Source organism: Mesitornis unicolor, unplaced genomic scaffold (genome assembly GCF_000695765.1).
Source record: "Mesitornis unicolor isolate BGI_N332 unplaced genomic scaffold, ASM69576v1 scaffold2328, whole genome shotgun sequence".
Taxonomy (NCBI): Eukaryota; Metazoa; Chordata; class Aves; order Mesitornithiformes; family Mesitornithidae; genus Mesitornis; species Mesitornis unicolor.
This window is the reverse complement of record NW_010201025.1, coordinates 1,788-16,620: the sequence shown is the minus strand read 5'-3', so window position 1 is coordinate 16,620 and position 14,833 is coordinate 1,788. Positions and strand designations below refer to the sequence as shown.

The window sequence follows — 14,833 nt, the reverse complement described above, 5'->3', positions numbered from 1 at the left end:
TCCTAAAAGCTTTTCTGACATAATGGTACCAAAAAGTGCTGAGCAATTCATTTAATGTACAAAGTTAGGGCATTTCAAAAACTCTTTTTTTCCAAACTTTGATTCCTTTCCCTTCTCAAGAATGAAGGCTACATGATAAATCCCAAATTGGTTCCTTTCCAGTTATGTAAACACCAAATTCTTCTGTTAGAATCAATGGCGATGGTGTATTCTTAACACCTTCACAAATTTAAAAAAAAACAAACCAGAATGGGAAGAGTCTTGATCTGATGCTATGTAATGAAAATTTTCATCTCAAAAAAATTGGTTCAAAGCAAGTCACAAAAATACGCCAGTGCAGGTATCTGTTGTACAGAATGTATATTATCATATATCCTCCCATTCTCCCATGGAAAAGACTCTGAATTTTATACTGAGCTGCTAATGAAGCTTAAGCGTTAAAGCATGGCCTGGCTAATGCTGATCACATGCCTAAATCTGCTGTGCTTGGCTCCATCGAAAGTTACGAGGTGAGAAGGGACACGTGGACAGAAAGAACCTAATTCTATCAAATCTCACACCAATGGAAAATTGAGGCTAACCAAGCACTGCTTTGCTATATTCCACTAGTGGTGCTTTGGAGGAGATTTGAGTCATTTCACACCATTTATATGGCCCAGAGTAAATATCGCTGGACTCCAGAATCCACACTGAACCACAAAATTAATTCTGCTACAAAGATACACAAATATATCAAAAACTAAGCCAGTGGAGCATGAAAAAAATGGCACGCTATGTAACATTTAAAAATATCTAATTCTACTACTCCTTACCACAATATTCACATTCCAAGTCTCCATAAACTTTCCTTATCCTCTCACACAACTCCGTGTTCATTTGTCTCTTCTGCAAGCTGTCCAGGATCTGCATAAAGGCGACGGCTCCACTCTGACCGTCTGAAGGAACCGCACTGGAAGAGGCTGCCCGTGGACCGGTGGCTGCATCAGCTTCTGGTGCTGGCAAAGCCTTTGTGGTTTCTGCTGAGTTTTGACTTGGCGGATCGCTTGTTTCTGGCTCACTAGAAGGAGCAGATTGATTTCTCTCTTCAGAAATCAAAAGGTTCTCAGTCACTTCATTGGTCTGGCTTGGATTTACACCTCTGTCTGAAGACAACAAAAGCTGAATTTCTTCTCCCTCTTCATTTACAGAAGTGCAGTGATTTACTTCCTCTTCATTTGCAGGAGAAACTTTTAACTCATCAGGACCAGAAGTGCTGTTTTTCAGCAGAAAGCAGTCTGACCCGACACAGGATTGAACGTTTGGGGCTGCTATGTCTGTTGTCTGACATAGTGCCTCTGTTACAGCCTCCACCGGAGGATTTTCAAATTCCAACAAAGGGACCGCATCAATTTTTAAGTCACCATTATGTTGACTGTTATGGTTTACATCTGCAGCTCTTGATTCACCTTTACAAGAGGACGGTTGTGGCGTGTTAATAGCATTAGTACTCGTGAAGGTTGATTCATCTGCACTTTTTACTGGCTGTTCACCAAGGGCTTCTGGCTGGATATCACCTCCAGGCTCAAGCAGGCAGAAACTCTGATTGATGGAGCTATTAAAAACAGAAGTCTCCTGCAAATCCGCGTGCACATCTTTGATGTGAGCACGGAGTCTTACAGAACTGACAAATTTCTTCAGGCACACAGAACACACGTAAACAAAGGGGTGTTTGCGCACATGAAGCTCAAGGGCTTGGTATTTAGTGGCTCCATGACCACAGAGCTCACAAGCAAAGGGTCTTTCATCGCCGTGAACAAGCATGTGGCGGTCTCGATCGAGTTCATTTTTGAATCTGCGTTCACAAATATGGCAGTCATAAAGAAGCTGTCTTTTGCCCTCTCGTGTCATCAAGCGAAGCTCATCAAAAACAACCTTCACCATTTTATCCTGGAGGTCATGTGTTTCCTTGATATGCTTGATCAAATTTTTAACATCTGAGTACTTCTTTTTGCAGAAGTGACAATGCTGCTTAATTTTCTTATGAACTCTTTCAATATGAACTTTGAGATGCCCTTTGCTGAGACAGGTGAAGGTACAGTAATCGCAGCTGAACTTCTCCCCTGTGTGTTTCCGCATGTGAACGTTGAGGTTGGCTTTGATTGCACTGGCGTAACTGCAGTATGAACACTTGTAAGGTTTTTCATTGGTATGAATCCTCAAATGCGCTTGGAGGGAGTGCTTAAATTTGAACACCTTGTTACAGTATTCACACGTAAAAATCTTCAGCTGAGTTGGACCCAACCTAAAAAGAAAACAAACCGGTTATATTTAAAATATTGAAACTTAGTGACATAGTAAGTCAAAATTTCCCTAGATATTCATAATGGACAGAAATGTTTCATTTATTTTAAAAAGGTATTCTCCACAGGCGTTTAAAATTCTACAAGTTATGCACAGATTATTTAAAGCTGTTCCTTTATTTTAAAGGCTCAGTAACTATTTAAGTTTCATGAAAATAGATAAAGAAGTGTTTCAGTCATATTCTACATGAACAGAAATATAAGTACTTCAAAATTACCTGCCGAATTTCATTGCCTGTTCATATGGGGTTTGCTGAATGGCATATTCTTGATACCCTCTTCGTTGTGATGGGTCTTGAGCTGTTGCCTCTGGAGCTGTGGGTTCACTTTCTTGGGGAGCAGCCTCAACGGGAACAATTTCTGTGGCTCCTAAAATCAAGAAGGAAAAAAAGGTCATTAAAAATGTGACATTAAAATGTGCATTGTCTATAATACACAAGTGTAAAAAAACCACTAAACTCTATAATGATTAGTTCAACTATTACTGGTTCTGTTACTAAATTCATGGGCACAACATGATGGCTGCGCTTCCAGAAGACATTAGTACTCACACCACACATCTGCTTAAGTAACGTATCAGGACTGCTGGTTCTGAGGGTTAGTCATGGTGCTCGATGCCTACTGTTATGAGATCCTATATCCAAATTCTTCCACCTTTAAAAAACAGTAACTTTTCAAAATGAATTTTTTCTGTTTCTGCCTCATACCGAATCTTTTGAAAACCTGTCAAACTGTTTAACCAGTTCCACAAATGAGGCTGGGAAAAAGGCGCTGTTTAGTCTCCATTTAAAAGTCTGCATATCTTTTCCTTAAACAGATCTTTTATTGCTTATATTTTGGGGCATGTTGCCACCTCCTCAGAATGAAAGAGTATGTTACATGTGCACTTCTCAATCTCCATATCAAACCAAGCACCCATTATTGATTGATCCTCTCCTTTTTGACACCTTTGTCTGTAATTTACTGACCCTCGTGTTCAATGAGAATGCTGTTATCTTCAAAAGTTGAAACTATATTTATTTGTATATGCATGGATTTATTCACATATATATTACAATTATATAAAAATATGTGAAATCTTCATATTCTACTAAAAAGTACTACGGAAAAATCTTTTAATAAAATAAATGTTCGGTTCTGGTGTGATACTGAAAAATAAATAGCAAATAAGGGACCATATACTGAATAACAAAAAGCAAGTAAGACATAGAACATGTAGTACTAGATGAACACCCATCCATCCTAGGAAAAAAGTATTACAGGACCTATAATTAAGGACTGATCTACCATATACTGGGGACAAGGAAGCAAGAGAGGTTGCACATGAAAATATCTTGAATTAAATAACAAAGCTAAATTCAGATAAAACTGAAATTTGGAAAGTTTCCCTTTATTTCATTTTTCGTGGATATTACGTTAGTATTTGATCTCATCTCAATTCATCCGATTAGAAGCTGAGGGGGAAAAAAGCAAAATGCATCTTAGTGACAGAGGAAAGAATTTATAATAAGAATCAAAGAAATCTGAGACATGAGAGTCTGGAAAGAGCCTAGAAAGTAAAAGCCAGAGTCAACATACTCAACTTATTTAACAGTTTCTCCCTATTATTCATATATAAATATATATAAAATTAAACACCAGAATAGAAAGTTCAAAAAACAAGGTATAAGCTACTTCTCATATATGCAGTATTAACATGAAGTCTCTGAAACAACAATTATAAGAACAAACCTAAACCACAGAGCAAATGAGCTGGTTAGCAAATTACTAGTTTCCATAAAAAACCTTTAGCCTGCAGAGTAGCAAAGCATCAGGAAAAATGCAGGTAGAGTATACAGGAAAAATCAGTCTCAAGTGGGGGTTACCCAGCAGCGTGTGTGAAAGACTCAGGGACATTAAGCTGAGGAGAGCAGTGCTGCAGACAAGTCAAGGGAGGAAGATGGAGATCCTGTGGGTCCTGCGGAGTGATTTAAAGTGGGAAGTGGAGATATTTTGAGAAGAGGCCATTTGGGAGCATGTAAGCTACTGAAGGGTTTTGTATCAGATGGGACGTCAGCCAGCTCTGTAAATAAACAGACTGGAATAGCTCTGTTACTCACTGAACTGGCCAGATCTGAAAATGGCTTTTTTTTGACTAATAATGCTTTCAGTTGTGTAGTAAAGATTCTGCCAGTTGATCTGAACCAATATTCCAAGTCCTTAACCTAACTGTTGCCAGAATATTTTAACTTCTGTTCTTCCTGTTACCCTCAAATGCCAGACCGTCCAGCAGGACCGCATCTCCCAGACTGCACTCCAGTACCTGGTGAGATGGGAGCTTGTCATCACAGTTCAGAAGACGTACTTCAATCAGTGAGTTCAGTACGAAGATGATAAAACAGACATTAGACACCAAACCAATGTCAACATATTTCAATATTTTTAAAATAGAAGCAAATTCTTCTGTATTTAGAATGGCGCAGCTAAAAGAAAACAGATCTACAGGCATGGCTACATCTTTCAAGTCTCCTGTTTCCTGAATGTGAGGCAAAGATCCTCATTAAATGCTTTGCACTAAACCTCCTCTGCGCCCTTCTGCCTTTCAGGATGTTTAAGCATTTCCTGAAAAAGACTGTTGAACTGTTAACAGATTTTTGTGCTATCAGTATAAAATTTTAAACTAATGACTAATACATAGGCCCAGGAAGTGAGAAACGAGAAACTTGGTTTCTAAGGTCTACTCAACCTAATAGGGAGTGAACCCACATGTCCCATATCCCAAGAGAACACACTCACTATTTTAGTCTCTAAAAGCAGCCACAGATTAGGGAAAAGTGTAAGAACAAGGTAAACAGATACAAGGTCTGGTTTTCCATTAAAAATATAACATGTCAATAAGGAAGATAAAAGTTTTCCTAACTGTTTCCCTGGACAATCATTTCAAGAAGTCAGAGTATACAAATACAAGCAGAAAAAAAGAGGTTAACTCTACTGATAATTTCTTTCAAAAAAATCCTCTCTCCAGCACTACTATATCTCTATTTTAAATCCAGAATGGACTTTAGTTTACTTGGCTTTATTCATGCCTTTTGCTTTCCTCTTTCAGTCAATATCTGTTCTAAGTAAATCTGCTTTAAGAGTAATAAGATTTGAGTTCCTCATGACATTCTGACAGCCACTTCTACAGATAAGCATTACCCAGGGTGCCTTATCTCTGGCTCAAACTCAGTGAGGGCCTCTAATCTCTTCCAGTCTGTCCCTTAGAAAAGTAGCTTGCCCTTCACTATAAGGTTCTCCAATACTTATCAACAGTCTAAAAGGTAATCAAAACGGAAGGAATTATTAGGAATGGCTCAGAAATAAAACATGAGACATCATCAACCAAATTCCTACTAAAATCCAACTGAATTCTGTGAACCTCTTATAACTTCAAGTATGGGCTACAAAAAGGATATAGAAGAACTAGAAAACAGTAGCAGAGACAAAATCAGAAGAATTTTGTTTGGAAAAGGGAGACGTATCTCAGAGACATTCACCTTGGAAGAGAGACAAATAAAACAGGAATAGCAAAAAGACCTCTAAAATTAGCAATACTGTGAAAAAATTGTTAATAATCATCCTCTATCTCATAAACCATGAACAAAGAGCAGTTTGAAGAAATCAGCAGTCAGCAGGCTTTAAATTAAACATATGAACGTACACTTCAACCCTGCATGCAGTGAAATTATGGAACAATTACTGCACAGTATTACAGAGACTGAAAATATAAATCTATTCAAAAGAAGAGATTTAGACAAAAATAACAGGTATGTATTAAATATGATGATCCAGATGCAACCACAAGCTCAGTGGCTCTCAGAACCCAGGAGGCTTTACATTAAGTTTCTTATTTCCTTCTTATAGAGATGCTAAAGGTGCCTTCAGAGACAACTGATCCGACTGTATGAACCTTAAAAAAAACAAAGCACCGCAGCTAAGTTTAAAAAAACCTTTCATAATGTAGGTACCTTGGTATGTGCAGGTAAAATAATTTGCTAAGGGTATGAAGTGAATATTTATTTCTTACAATCTCTTTTTGAAGGAATGCATGTTTTAGCTTCTACAATATCCTCTGAAATGTACTCCATAATCATATATTCTGCAAATATACAATTAGTTTTTGAGAGTGTTTTACCACACAAGTGCATAAACACGTACAGTGCTCCAAAGGACAGGGATCTGTGGCCAGGGGGTGGGGTGGGAGGACAGCATAGCCCCTGGGACAGCAGTTTATATGTACTGGGCTTAATGATTTATACCACTTGGCTACTTTGCTAAGGAGTAGTCTCACTTCTCCTCCTTTTCCCTGAAAAACTCGTTTTATCACCACTTTCCAACTTTCCAAACTTGTGCAGCCCCAATGTGAGACAGTTCAGTAAAACTGGTTGAAAAAAATATCTCTGACAGAGTAAAAGAGCATGGGGTGTGTGTGTATATGTGTATTTATTTGCCATTTTTTTGAATCAGTTTGCCACCAGCTCACACAAGCACTACTGTTGGTGCAAGAAAGGGGAAGCGAAGTGAGAAATAAGAGACAAGCAGGAAAGCTGCCTTAGGAACAGTCTGGTATCAAATCCATTCAGACATGGCATAAACCCACAACCATCACTCTGTGAGCTACAGAAAAGAAGTAATCCTCAACAGAAAAGACTGTCAACAGCTAAACTAAGTCAGTCCCAAAATAGAAAGTAAAACAACATTCTTCTGTTTCTTCCAGGCATCCCAAAATCTCAATGGGAGAAGGACCAAGTGTTCATGAATTACAGTAGAAGGAGAAAACATTTGGCCTTTAATAGAGAGTGATTCCTCTATGGAAACTGGGCAGAGAAAAACCCACACAGTTTTGTATTAATCATTTGTAGCAGAAGAAAAATCCAACTCCTATAGAAATTAAAAAACAATTAGTATCAAGAAGTTAAATACTTTATGTGAATTTTGTATATCTTGATCTCTACCAAAAAACCCATGAATTCGACCATTGAGCATCTTTCCAGCAACTTCAAGCAACTCTCCTAGTAACAAGCTGAGTCTGTAAAATATTACAGGATTCATAAAACAACCATTAAATGTTCAAAGTAGAATCTCTCCTGAATCAAACTAATTGAGCATGAATAATAAATTGGTTTTAGAAGCTTGATAATATTACAGAATTTAAACATGGAAGATAAAATACATTAAAAAACTGAAGACTGAATATTTGGCAGAGTTTACTCACTGCTTCTTAAAATAGACTATGAACAAAAGTATCTGCCATTCACAACAAAGTATTTTAGATGTGCTTATAATTGTAGTTATTCACTCTCATTCTTAATTGCAATGCTTATGAAAAACTGCTCAGTTTGATCTGATACAAGGCATGAGTGTTCATGAACATAACACTCTCTGTCTTCAAAGTCTAAGGGTTCCTCCAGGTGAAGAATCACAGAATGGTTTGGGTTGGAAGGGACCTTAAAGCTCATCCAGTCCAACCCCTGCCATGGGCAGGGACACCTCTCACCAGCCCAGGCTGCTCAAAGCCCTGTCCCACCTGGCCTTGAACACTGCCAGGGAGGGGGCATCCACAGCTTCCCTGGGCAACCTGTGCCAGTGCCTCACCAACTTCATAGTGAAGAATTTCTTCCTAATATTTAGTCTAAATCTACATTCTTCCAGTTAAAACGTTACCCATTGTCCTATCACTACATTCCCTGACAAAGAGGGCCTACTTCAAGTATGGAAGGCTGCAATAAGGTCCCCCTGGAGCCTTCTCTTCTGCAGGCTGAACAGCCCCAACTCTCTCAGCCATTCCTCGAAGGGGAGATGCTCTAGATCTCTGATCATCTTCGTGACGCTCCTCTGGACCCACTCCAACAGCTCAATGTCCTTCCTATATTGGGGGCCCCAGAACTGGACACAGTTCTCCAGGTAGGGGCTCACCAGAGCAGAGCAGAGGGGCAGAATCACCTCCCTTGACCTACTACTTCTTTTGGTGCAGCCCAGGATGTGGTTGGCCTTCTGGGCTGTGAGTGCACATTGCCGGGTGTCCTGGTTTTGCTGGGATTGAATTGTAGAATTCTCTTTTAATGTTTAGCAGAGCTGGATTTCTGAGAAAACTGCAGTGTTTGATTTAGTGAACACAAGTTGCTAGTATAGCTTTTGCCAGGATAGTTATTTTCCTCAGAGCATCTAATGAGAGTTTTGTTTCGGGTTTCTGCTGGGACTGATATGATATCTCAAGGTTTATTTTTTGGTCTTTCACCTGCACCTGTGGTTATAGTTTCATTCGGAGTTTGCTTTTTCTCTCTGCACAAGATGACGGGGACAAGCAGAAGCCCAGGATGCCCTGGGACAGGTGACAATGACATGATCTGGCTGTGATCCAAGCTGACCAATAAAGTTGTATTCTATATATATAAATATATATATAAATTGGGGAGCTTTCAGGGGTTTACTTCTCTTCTTCCCTTCAATCCCTTCTCTCTCCTTCCCTTCTGCATCATGATGGTGACCCATCTCGGTCCCTGAGGCTTACCCCTCCTCTTGTCATGTTTTCCATGGCATACAGCCAGGGGCTGCTGTTTGTGAGCTAAGTATAATTGATTGCTTTATTACCATTGTTCCTATTCTTATTGCAATTCATTAGTATTGTTATTATTTCAGTTTGGCTTATTTTAATTATTAAATAGTCTTTATGTCAACTCACGAGTCTTTTTATTTTCCCAATTCTCTTCCTCATCCCACTGGGGAGAGGGGAAGTGAGTAAGCAAAGCGTGGTGTTTAGCTGCTTGCTGGGTTAAACCATGACAGTACTTTTCCTTCCTAACACCCAATCTAAATATAACTTCTTTCAGTTTAGAAACATTACACCCCTTGTCCTATCACTACAATCCCTGATAAGGAGTCCCTCCCCGGCTTTCTTGTAGGCCCCTTCAGGTACTGAAAGGCTGCTGTAAGACAGCCTGTCCCCATAGGGGAGGTGCTGAAGCCCTTTGATCATCTTTGTGGCCCTCCTCTGGATTCACTTCAACAACTCGATATCCTTCTTATGTTGGAGCCTCCAGAGCTGGTCGCAGTACTCCAGGTAGGGTTTCATGAGAGCAGAGTAGATGTGGAGAATTACCACCTTTGATATGCTTGCCATACTTCTTTTGGTGCAGCCCAGGATGTGGTTGGCTTTCTGGGTTGCAAGCAGACATTGCCAGGTCATGTTGAACTTCTCATCAACCAGCATCTCCAAGTCCTTCTTCTAAGAGATGTTCTCAATCTATTCTCTACCCCACCTGTATTTGTGCTTGGGATTGCCCCAGCCCAGGTGCAGGATCTTGCACTTGGCCTTGCTGAACTTCATGAGATTCACGTGGGCACTCCACTCTTGCCTGTCAAAGTACTTCAAAACTTGCACAGAAAAAAAAAATCTACCACTTTTATTCAAACTGTATTTATTTACTCTGTGGGTTAATGTAGGCTTTGAAATTTCTAAAGCTGTAAATCTATTACTTTCCATATGCCTCCCAAATAAACATTACAGAAAAGGAACATGGGTAAAAAAAAACAAAACAAAACAAAAAAACAATGTTGCCCTGCTGTCCTTTCTGGAAAGTTAAAAATTAACTGATTTGTTTGTTCAGAGAGATTTTGAGGAGATCAATTTAGTCAAAATCTACTGAACACATGATGTAAAGCAGTGTCCCACACCTAAATACTGTATGAGAAAATTACAGCATACTGTTAATGTAATACTTGTAAGTGCATCTTTCATTTAAGAAGGGAGACATACAATCTGAATATTTTGTCCGTACTGTGGCTACTGAAACAACCAATTCCTACAGCCTTCTCTATTCTTCTAACTGACTGATTCTTCTATGCTTATCTGACATCTTCAACACCGTTTTACTGCACTGGACACAAGAAGGGATATTGCCATGCATCTTTAAAGCTAGATAACAGGTAGCTACAGAATGCTAATGCTTGCAGAAAGATGGCTAAGCTTTGATAGTGGTTAAGTACTTTCAAGCTTTACTTCATCTGAACTCAACAAAAAAAGCAGAGGAGAAAGGAGAAAAGTTTTATCTATTTATATACAAACAGAGGGTGTATGTATATATAGAATATATATAATATATATGCAATGTAAATCAATCCCAGCAGTCAGTCACTGAGAGGAGCTGCTCCAGAGCTGATGTGACCCACAGTGGGTCTTCCTGAGGTAAGGAATCATCAGGGGAGTGGAGAGACCCACCAGGACCTGGCAGCTCTCACGGGAAACACAGATGAGGCCTGGGAGCTGCCAGGGCAACAGCAGCCACCCTCATGCATTAAAAAAACAAAAACCAAACCAAAACAAACCAAAACAAACCAAAAAGCCAACCTAGGGTGCATGAGCAACCAGGAGCGCTGCCAAAAAAGCAGGCAAACAGCGTGGCACATCAGCAAGGGTATATCATGGCAGTTTGCATGGCCATTTGTGCAGAACAACGCACAAGAAGGGAGCTGAAGCTCTGTCAGCTCAGGAGGTGAGTTCAGTTGGTGGTCATCAACCTCTCAGAAGGAGTTTAGCTATGGTATCCACCCAGAAGAAAGCTCTGTCCTCTGCACTCACCAGAGTGGATGTGCTAACCCAGACAAAGCTCCCACAAAAACACACAGTTGTCCAGGTCTCTGGCTGCAGGGAGTGCCAGAGCCTTCCCAGGTAAGGGATGGCAGTAGTGAGAACAGCTGTGTGAAGTGGATGATCTGCTCAGCCTGGTGACAGAGTTACAAGAAGTAGAAAGGTTGAGGAGCATCAGGGAGGTTAAAAAAGAGATCTAGACTGGTAGAGTCATGCTCTGTCCTCCACAAGACAAAAACTGGAACAGCCACCAAAAAAACCCAACAATATCAAAGGGGGGCCTGTATCCTCCCTCTGTCAGGCTGAAGGCAGCAGTTTAAAGGACTGAATGGAGGCAAGTGCATGCTCAGGGCAGCAGGCAAACACCCTCCTTTCCCATCTTGCCCTCCCAGATGTTTCTGTACAACAAGTATGAAGCTCTGGATGTGGAAGACCAGTCTATGGAGCATGTGGAGACTAGTCCATCTAAACCAGAGGTGTTGCCAGGGTGAAAAAGGCTACCCCCCTTATGACAACAGCTTCCACAAGGAAGAAAAAACAGGCTATAGTTGTAGGACACTCCCTTCTGAGCAACACAGGGTCCAATATGTCAGACAGACTCTCCTCTTAGGGAAGACTCTTGCCTCCCTGGGGCCCAGGTTAAGGACATCACTAGAAAACTAGTGGACATGGAGCTGTTGGAACAGGTCCAGAGGAGGGCCACGAAGATGATCAGAGGGTTGGAACATCTTCCCTATGAGGAGAACCTGAGAGAGTTTGGGTTGTTCAGCCTGGCTCCAGGGAGACCTTATAGTGGCCTTCTAGTACCTGAAGGGGGTCTACAGGAAAGCTGAGGAGGGACTTTTTATAAAAGGCATAGAGTGATGGGACAAGGGGGAAAGGTTTTAAACAGGAAGAAGGGAGATTTAGATTAGACATGATGAAGAAAATCTTCATTGTGAGGGTGGTGAGACACTGGCACAGGTTGTCCAGGGAAGCCGTGGATGCCCCCTCCTTGGAAGGGTTCAAGGCCAGGTTGGACGTGGCTCTGAGCAGCCTGGGCTGGTGGGAGGTGTCCTTGCCCATGGCAGGGGTTGGACTGGATCATCCTTAAGGTCCCAATCCAAACCATGCTGTGATTCTATATTCTTCAACAGCTGTCTGTGGCAATAAATCACCTCCTCAGCACATGATAAATTGAATAAAAGACTATAAAATACCTTTATTGAAACTCCAGATATGAAAGTATTACTGAGGAAGGGAAACAGCCTATGAATTACTAGTGACACTAAAATATAGTTAGACCACAAAAATTAATGAAAAAAACCAGAAGGAAAAATAATGAAAAATAAATTAAACCATAATTGCATTAAATGACATTATTTTTCCTTTAAGTTTTCAAAGAGTTAACTTCTTATACAACATCTTCAAGAATTTCCAAATTCTGAAAAGCAGGATGATGATTCACAATTGTCTTAACAGCAATGACTTTATTACACATGCTCTAGCTGGGAATGTGAATGTAATAAGATTACTAATTGCCAATCAAATAAATGAGAGGACCCCAAAAAACAGCTGCAGGTCCACATTTGACTGTAAATACTTTCAGTTCATTAAAGCCTCTTGAGTGTAACATGTTCTATAAACGAACAGCTCCAAAGTTGAGGTTGTTTTAATATTTTGAGTCACTCAAAAGGCATATGTGTAAAGAAAAGCCAAACTTTGTTTCCTAAAGAAAAATTTTATTAGGTAGTAATTAAGGCAACAATCTCCTCTAGATTTTCATTTCTTCTCCCGCATCACATGCTTACCACAGTTTCTTCACTATCTGTATTTAATATTATATTATTTGCCTCTTTAGGCTGGTTTCCTAAGAAAATGGGTTTTTGATTGCACTGTCTACCTTTTCTTTCCTTCCTTATAAAAACTGTTCCAGTCCTTGCCATAAATGTAAAGATCTCAAAGATAAAAGTTCTTACAGGTTTCATAAAATTTAGCACCTGGAGAAAAGAGACCTCAGTTACAGCTCTTCCCAAAAGCCCTGAAGAAAGGAAGATGTGTGTATAAACCCATAAACTAACAGCTACGTGACCCCATTTCCCAATACCTACACGAGCCTCTTAACCAACCATCACACGTTCCCCTTCATTCAGACGAAGGAGCAGGGGACACAAGGGGAACCACATCTCTGGCAGTGGGAGGAAGGGGCACCAGGATGTGGGAGAAGCTACATGCAGGGGGAATGAGGCAAGAGAGGTGAGACATAGTGGGAAAAAGAGTGTTTAGCAATAGCTAGGAAAGAGCCCAGGGTTACATCACACGAGAGGAAGAGGCCTGCGAATGGTGAAATGAAATGGCACAGGCCTCAGAACACCCTGAAGCCAGGTTTCCATGCTTCTAGTGCTCACCGGTCCTCTTACACCTTCCCCCATATTTACAATATTGCAAGATCACATTTTTAACAGCTCAGCATAAGTCTTTGGACCCTGAGCAATATTTCTCAATGAATTTGAAGATGTTTTTTACTTCCTCTCTAAGCACACAGGATATCCATAGGTGAGCTCATCCAGCTTCCTCTACCATCGCAATCAGAAATGCATTTTAGCAAACAAAGTTCAAGCGTATCACAGATCTCAATATCAAAAGATATGAAAGAACGACACAGAAAATCCTGCTAGCTTCCAACCTACAACAATAAATAAACAAACACATTCTAGTTGTTCTGAGAGCTGTAAGCAAATATTCAGAAATGTTAGCAATAATGAAAAGGAGAATAATAAAACTACAAGGCTGAAAATAATGCACAAGATCATTAAAAAGGGATTCTGTCAGTCAGGTGAGTGACTGGTTTATATAAACAGGCAAATGCAAGTCTAGTTTTAAAATAAATAGTTTGAAATTATTCCAAAATCCTTTGATGAAAAGGCACTACAGAAATTTATGAATGAAGAATCCTTTAATCATTACATAGGAACTTTGCTTGCTTTTCAAATACGTACACATACTTTCTGGCAAACTATTTGTATACATAAATATTAAGTTTTATATATACTAAGCTGTTTGTGTTTTCATAATCAAATTTACATTTATCATAAATAGGCACATAAATCAGGAGCTGAAATAAAGGTACTGCAGGGAAAAAATACTTTCCTTTTCCTTGGTCACTATTTTTCCAGTTTCTTCTTTAAAACCATTCACAGACTAAACATAACTGATGTTAATGTAGGTTGCTACACCCAGGTCCAGCATTTGAAATACCTATGAAGAAATGTGGCGGTAATTCTGAAGTGATGTAGCTGTCAGATGCAAAGATTCTGTATCACAATAACCAAACGCTACTAAATATTTTTCAGTTAATAAACATCCTACATCCTTCAGTCTTAGACCAATGACTATGTTATACAGTGCTAGCATAGAAAAAAAAATCAAATGTGTGTATAGAATTGGTGATTCTCGTTACCTGGAATAGCTTCATGGGCTGTCAAAACCACACTTATAATAGGATTTTTAGCTCCTGAAACCTGTTCAGTCTCCTTAGTTGGAGTTTTCTCTGCTTTCTGAGCTCTGGGCCTCTTTGGAGTTTTTTCTCTCTCATCTTCCTTCCTGTCAAGGTCAACGTCAGAATCATTACCTAAAGAGCAAACATCAAAAAGAATGTAACTATGTACAAAAGAAAGGAGGTAACAGAGTCACTAAACACTATAAGGAAGAATTAGGAGAAAATTAATGCTGTTACATGAGACATACATGTTATCAAAACCAGGCATGCTGCATCAGTCCCTAAAGAGGGACTTTTTCAAAGAAGAACTCAAAATTTAAAAAACAGAATCTCAGAAACGTTTGTGTTTCTAAACTATCTTGACATTACTGTGGGATTTTGTGGAAATTATTCCACCATCATTAACAAGTT

At 39.7% G+C, this 14,833-nt stretch overlaps 1 protein-coding gene across 1 annotated transcript in view; it reads right to left on the bottom strand.

The window, feature by feature from the left end:
- ZFAT (zinc finger and AT hook domain containing) overlaps window positions 1–14,554 on the bottom strand; it is a gene marked incomplete at its 5' end in the record, with an annotated part of 60,328 nt that extends 45,774 nt beyond the window's left edge. Inside the window, 3 exons of the mRNA XM_010189922.1 lie at window positions 813–2,281; window positions 2,558–2,708; window positions 14,384–14,554. Of these exons, the coding sequence (XP_010188224.1) occupies window positions 813–2,281; window positions 2,558–2,708; window positions 14,384–14,554 (1,791 nt within the window). The remainder of the gene's footprint in view (window positions 1–812; window positions 2,282–2,557; window positions 2,709–14,383) is intronic.
- Between the last annotated feature and the right edge of the window lie 279 nt (window positions 14,555–14,833).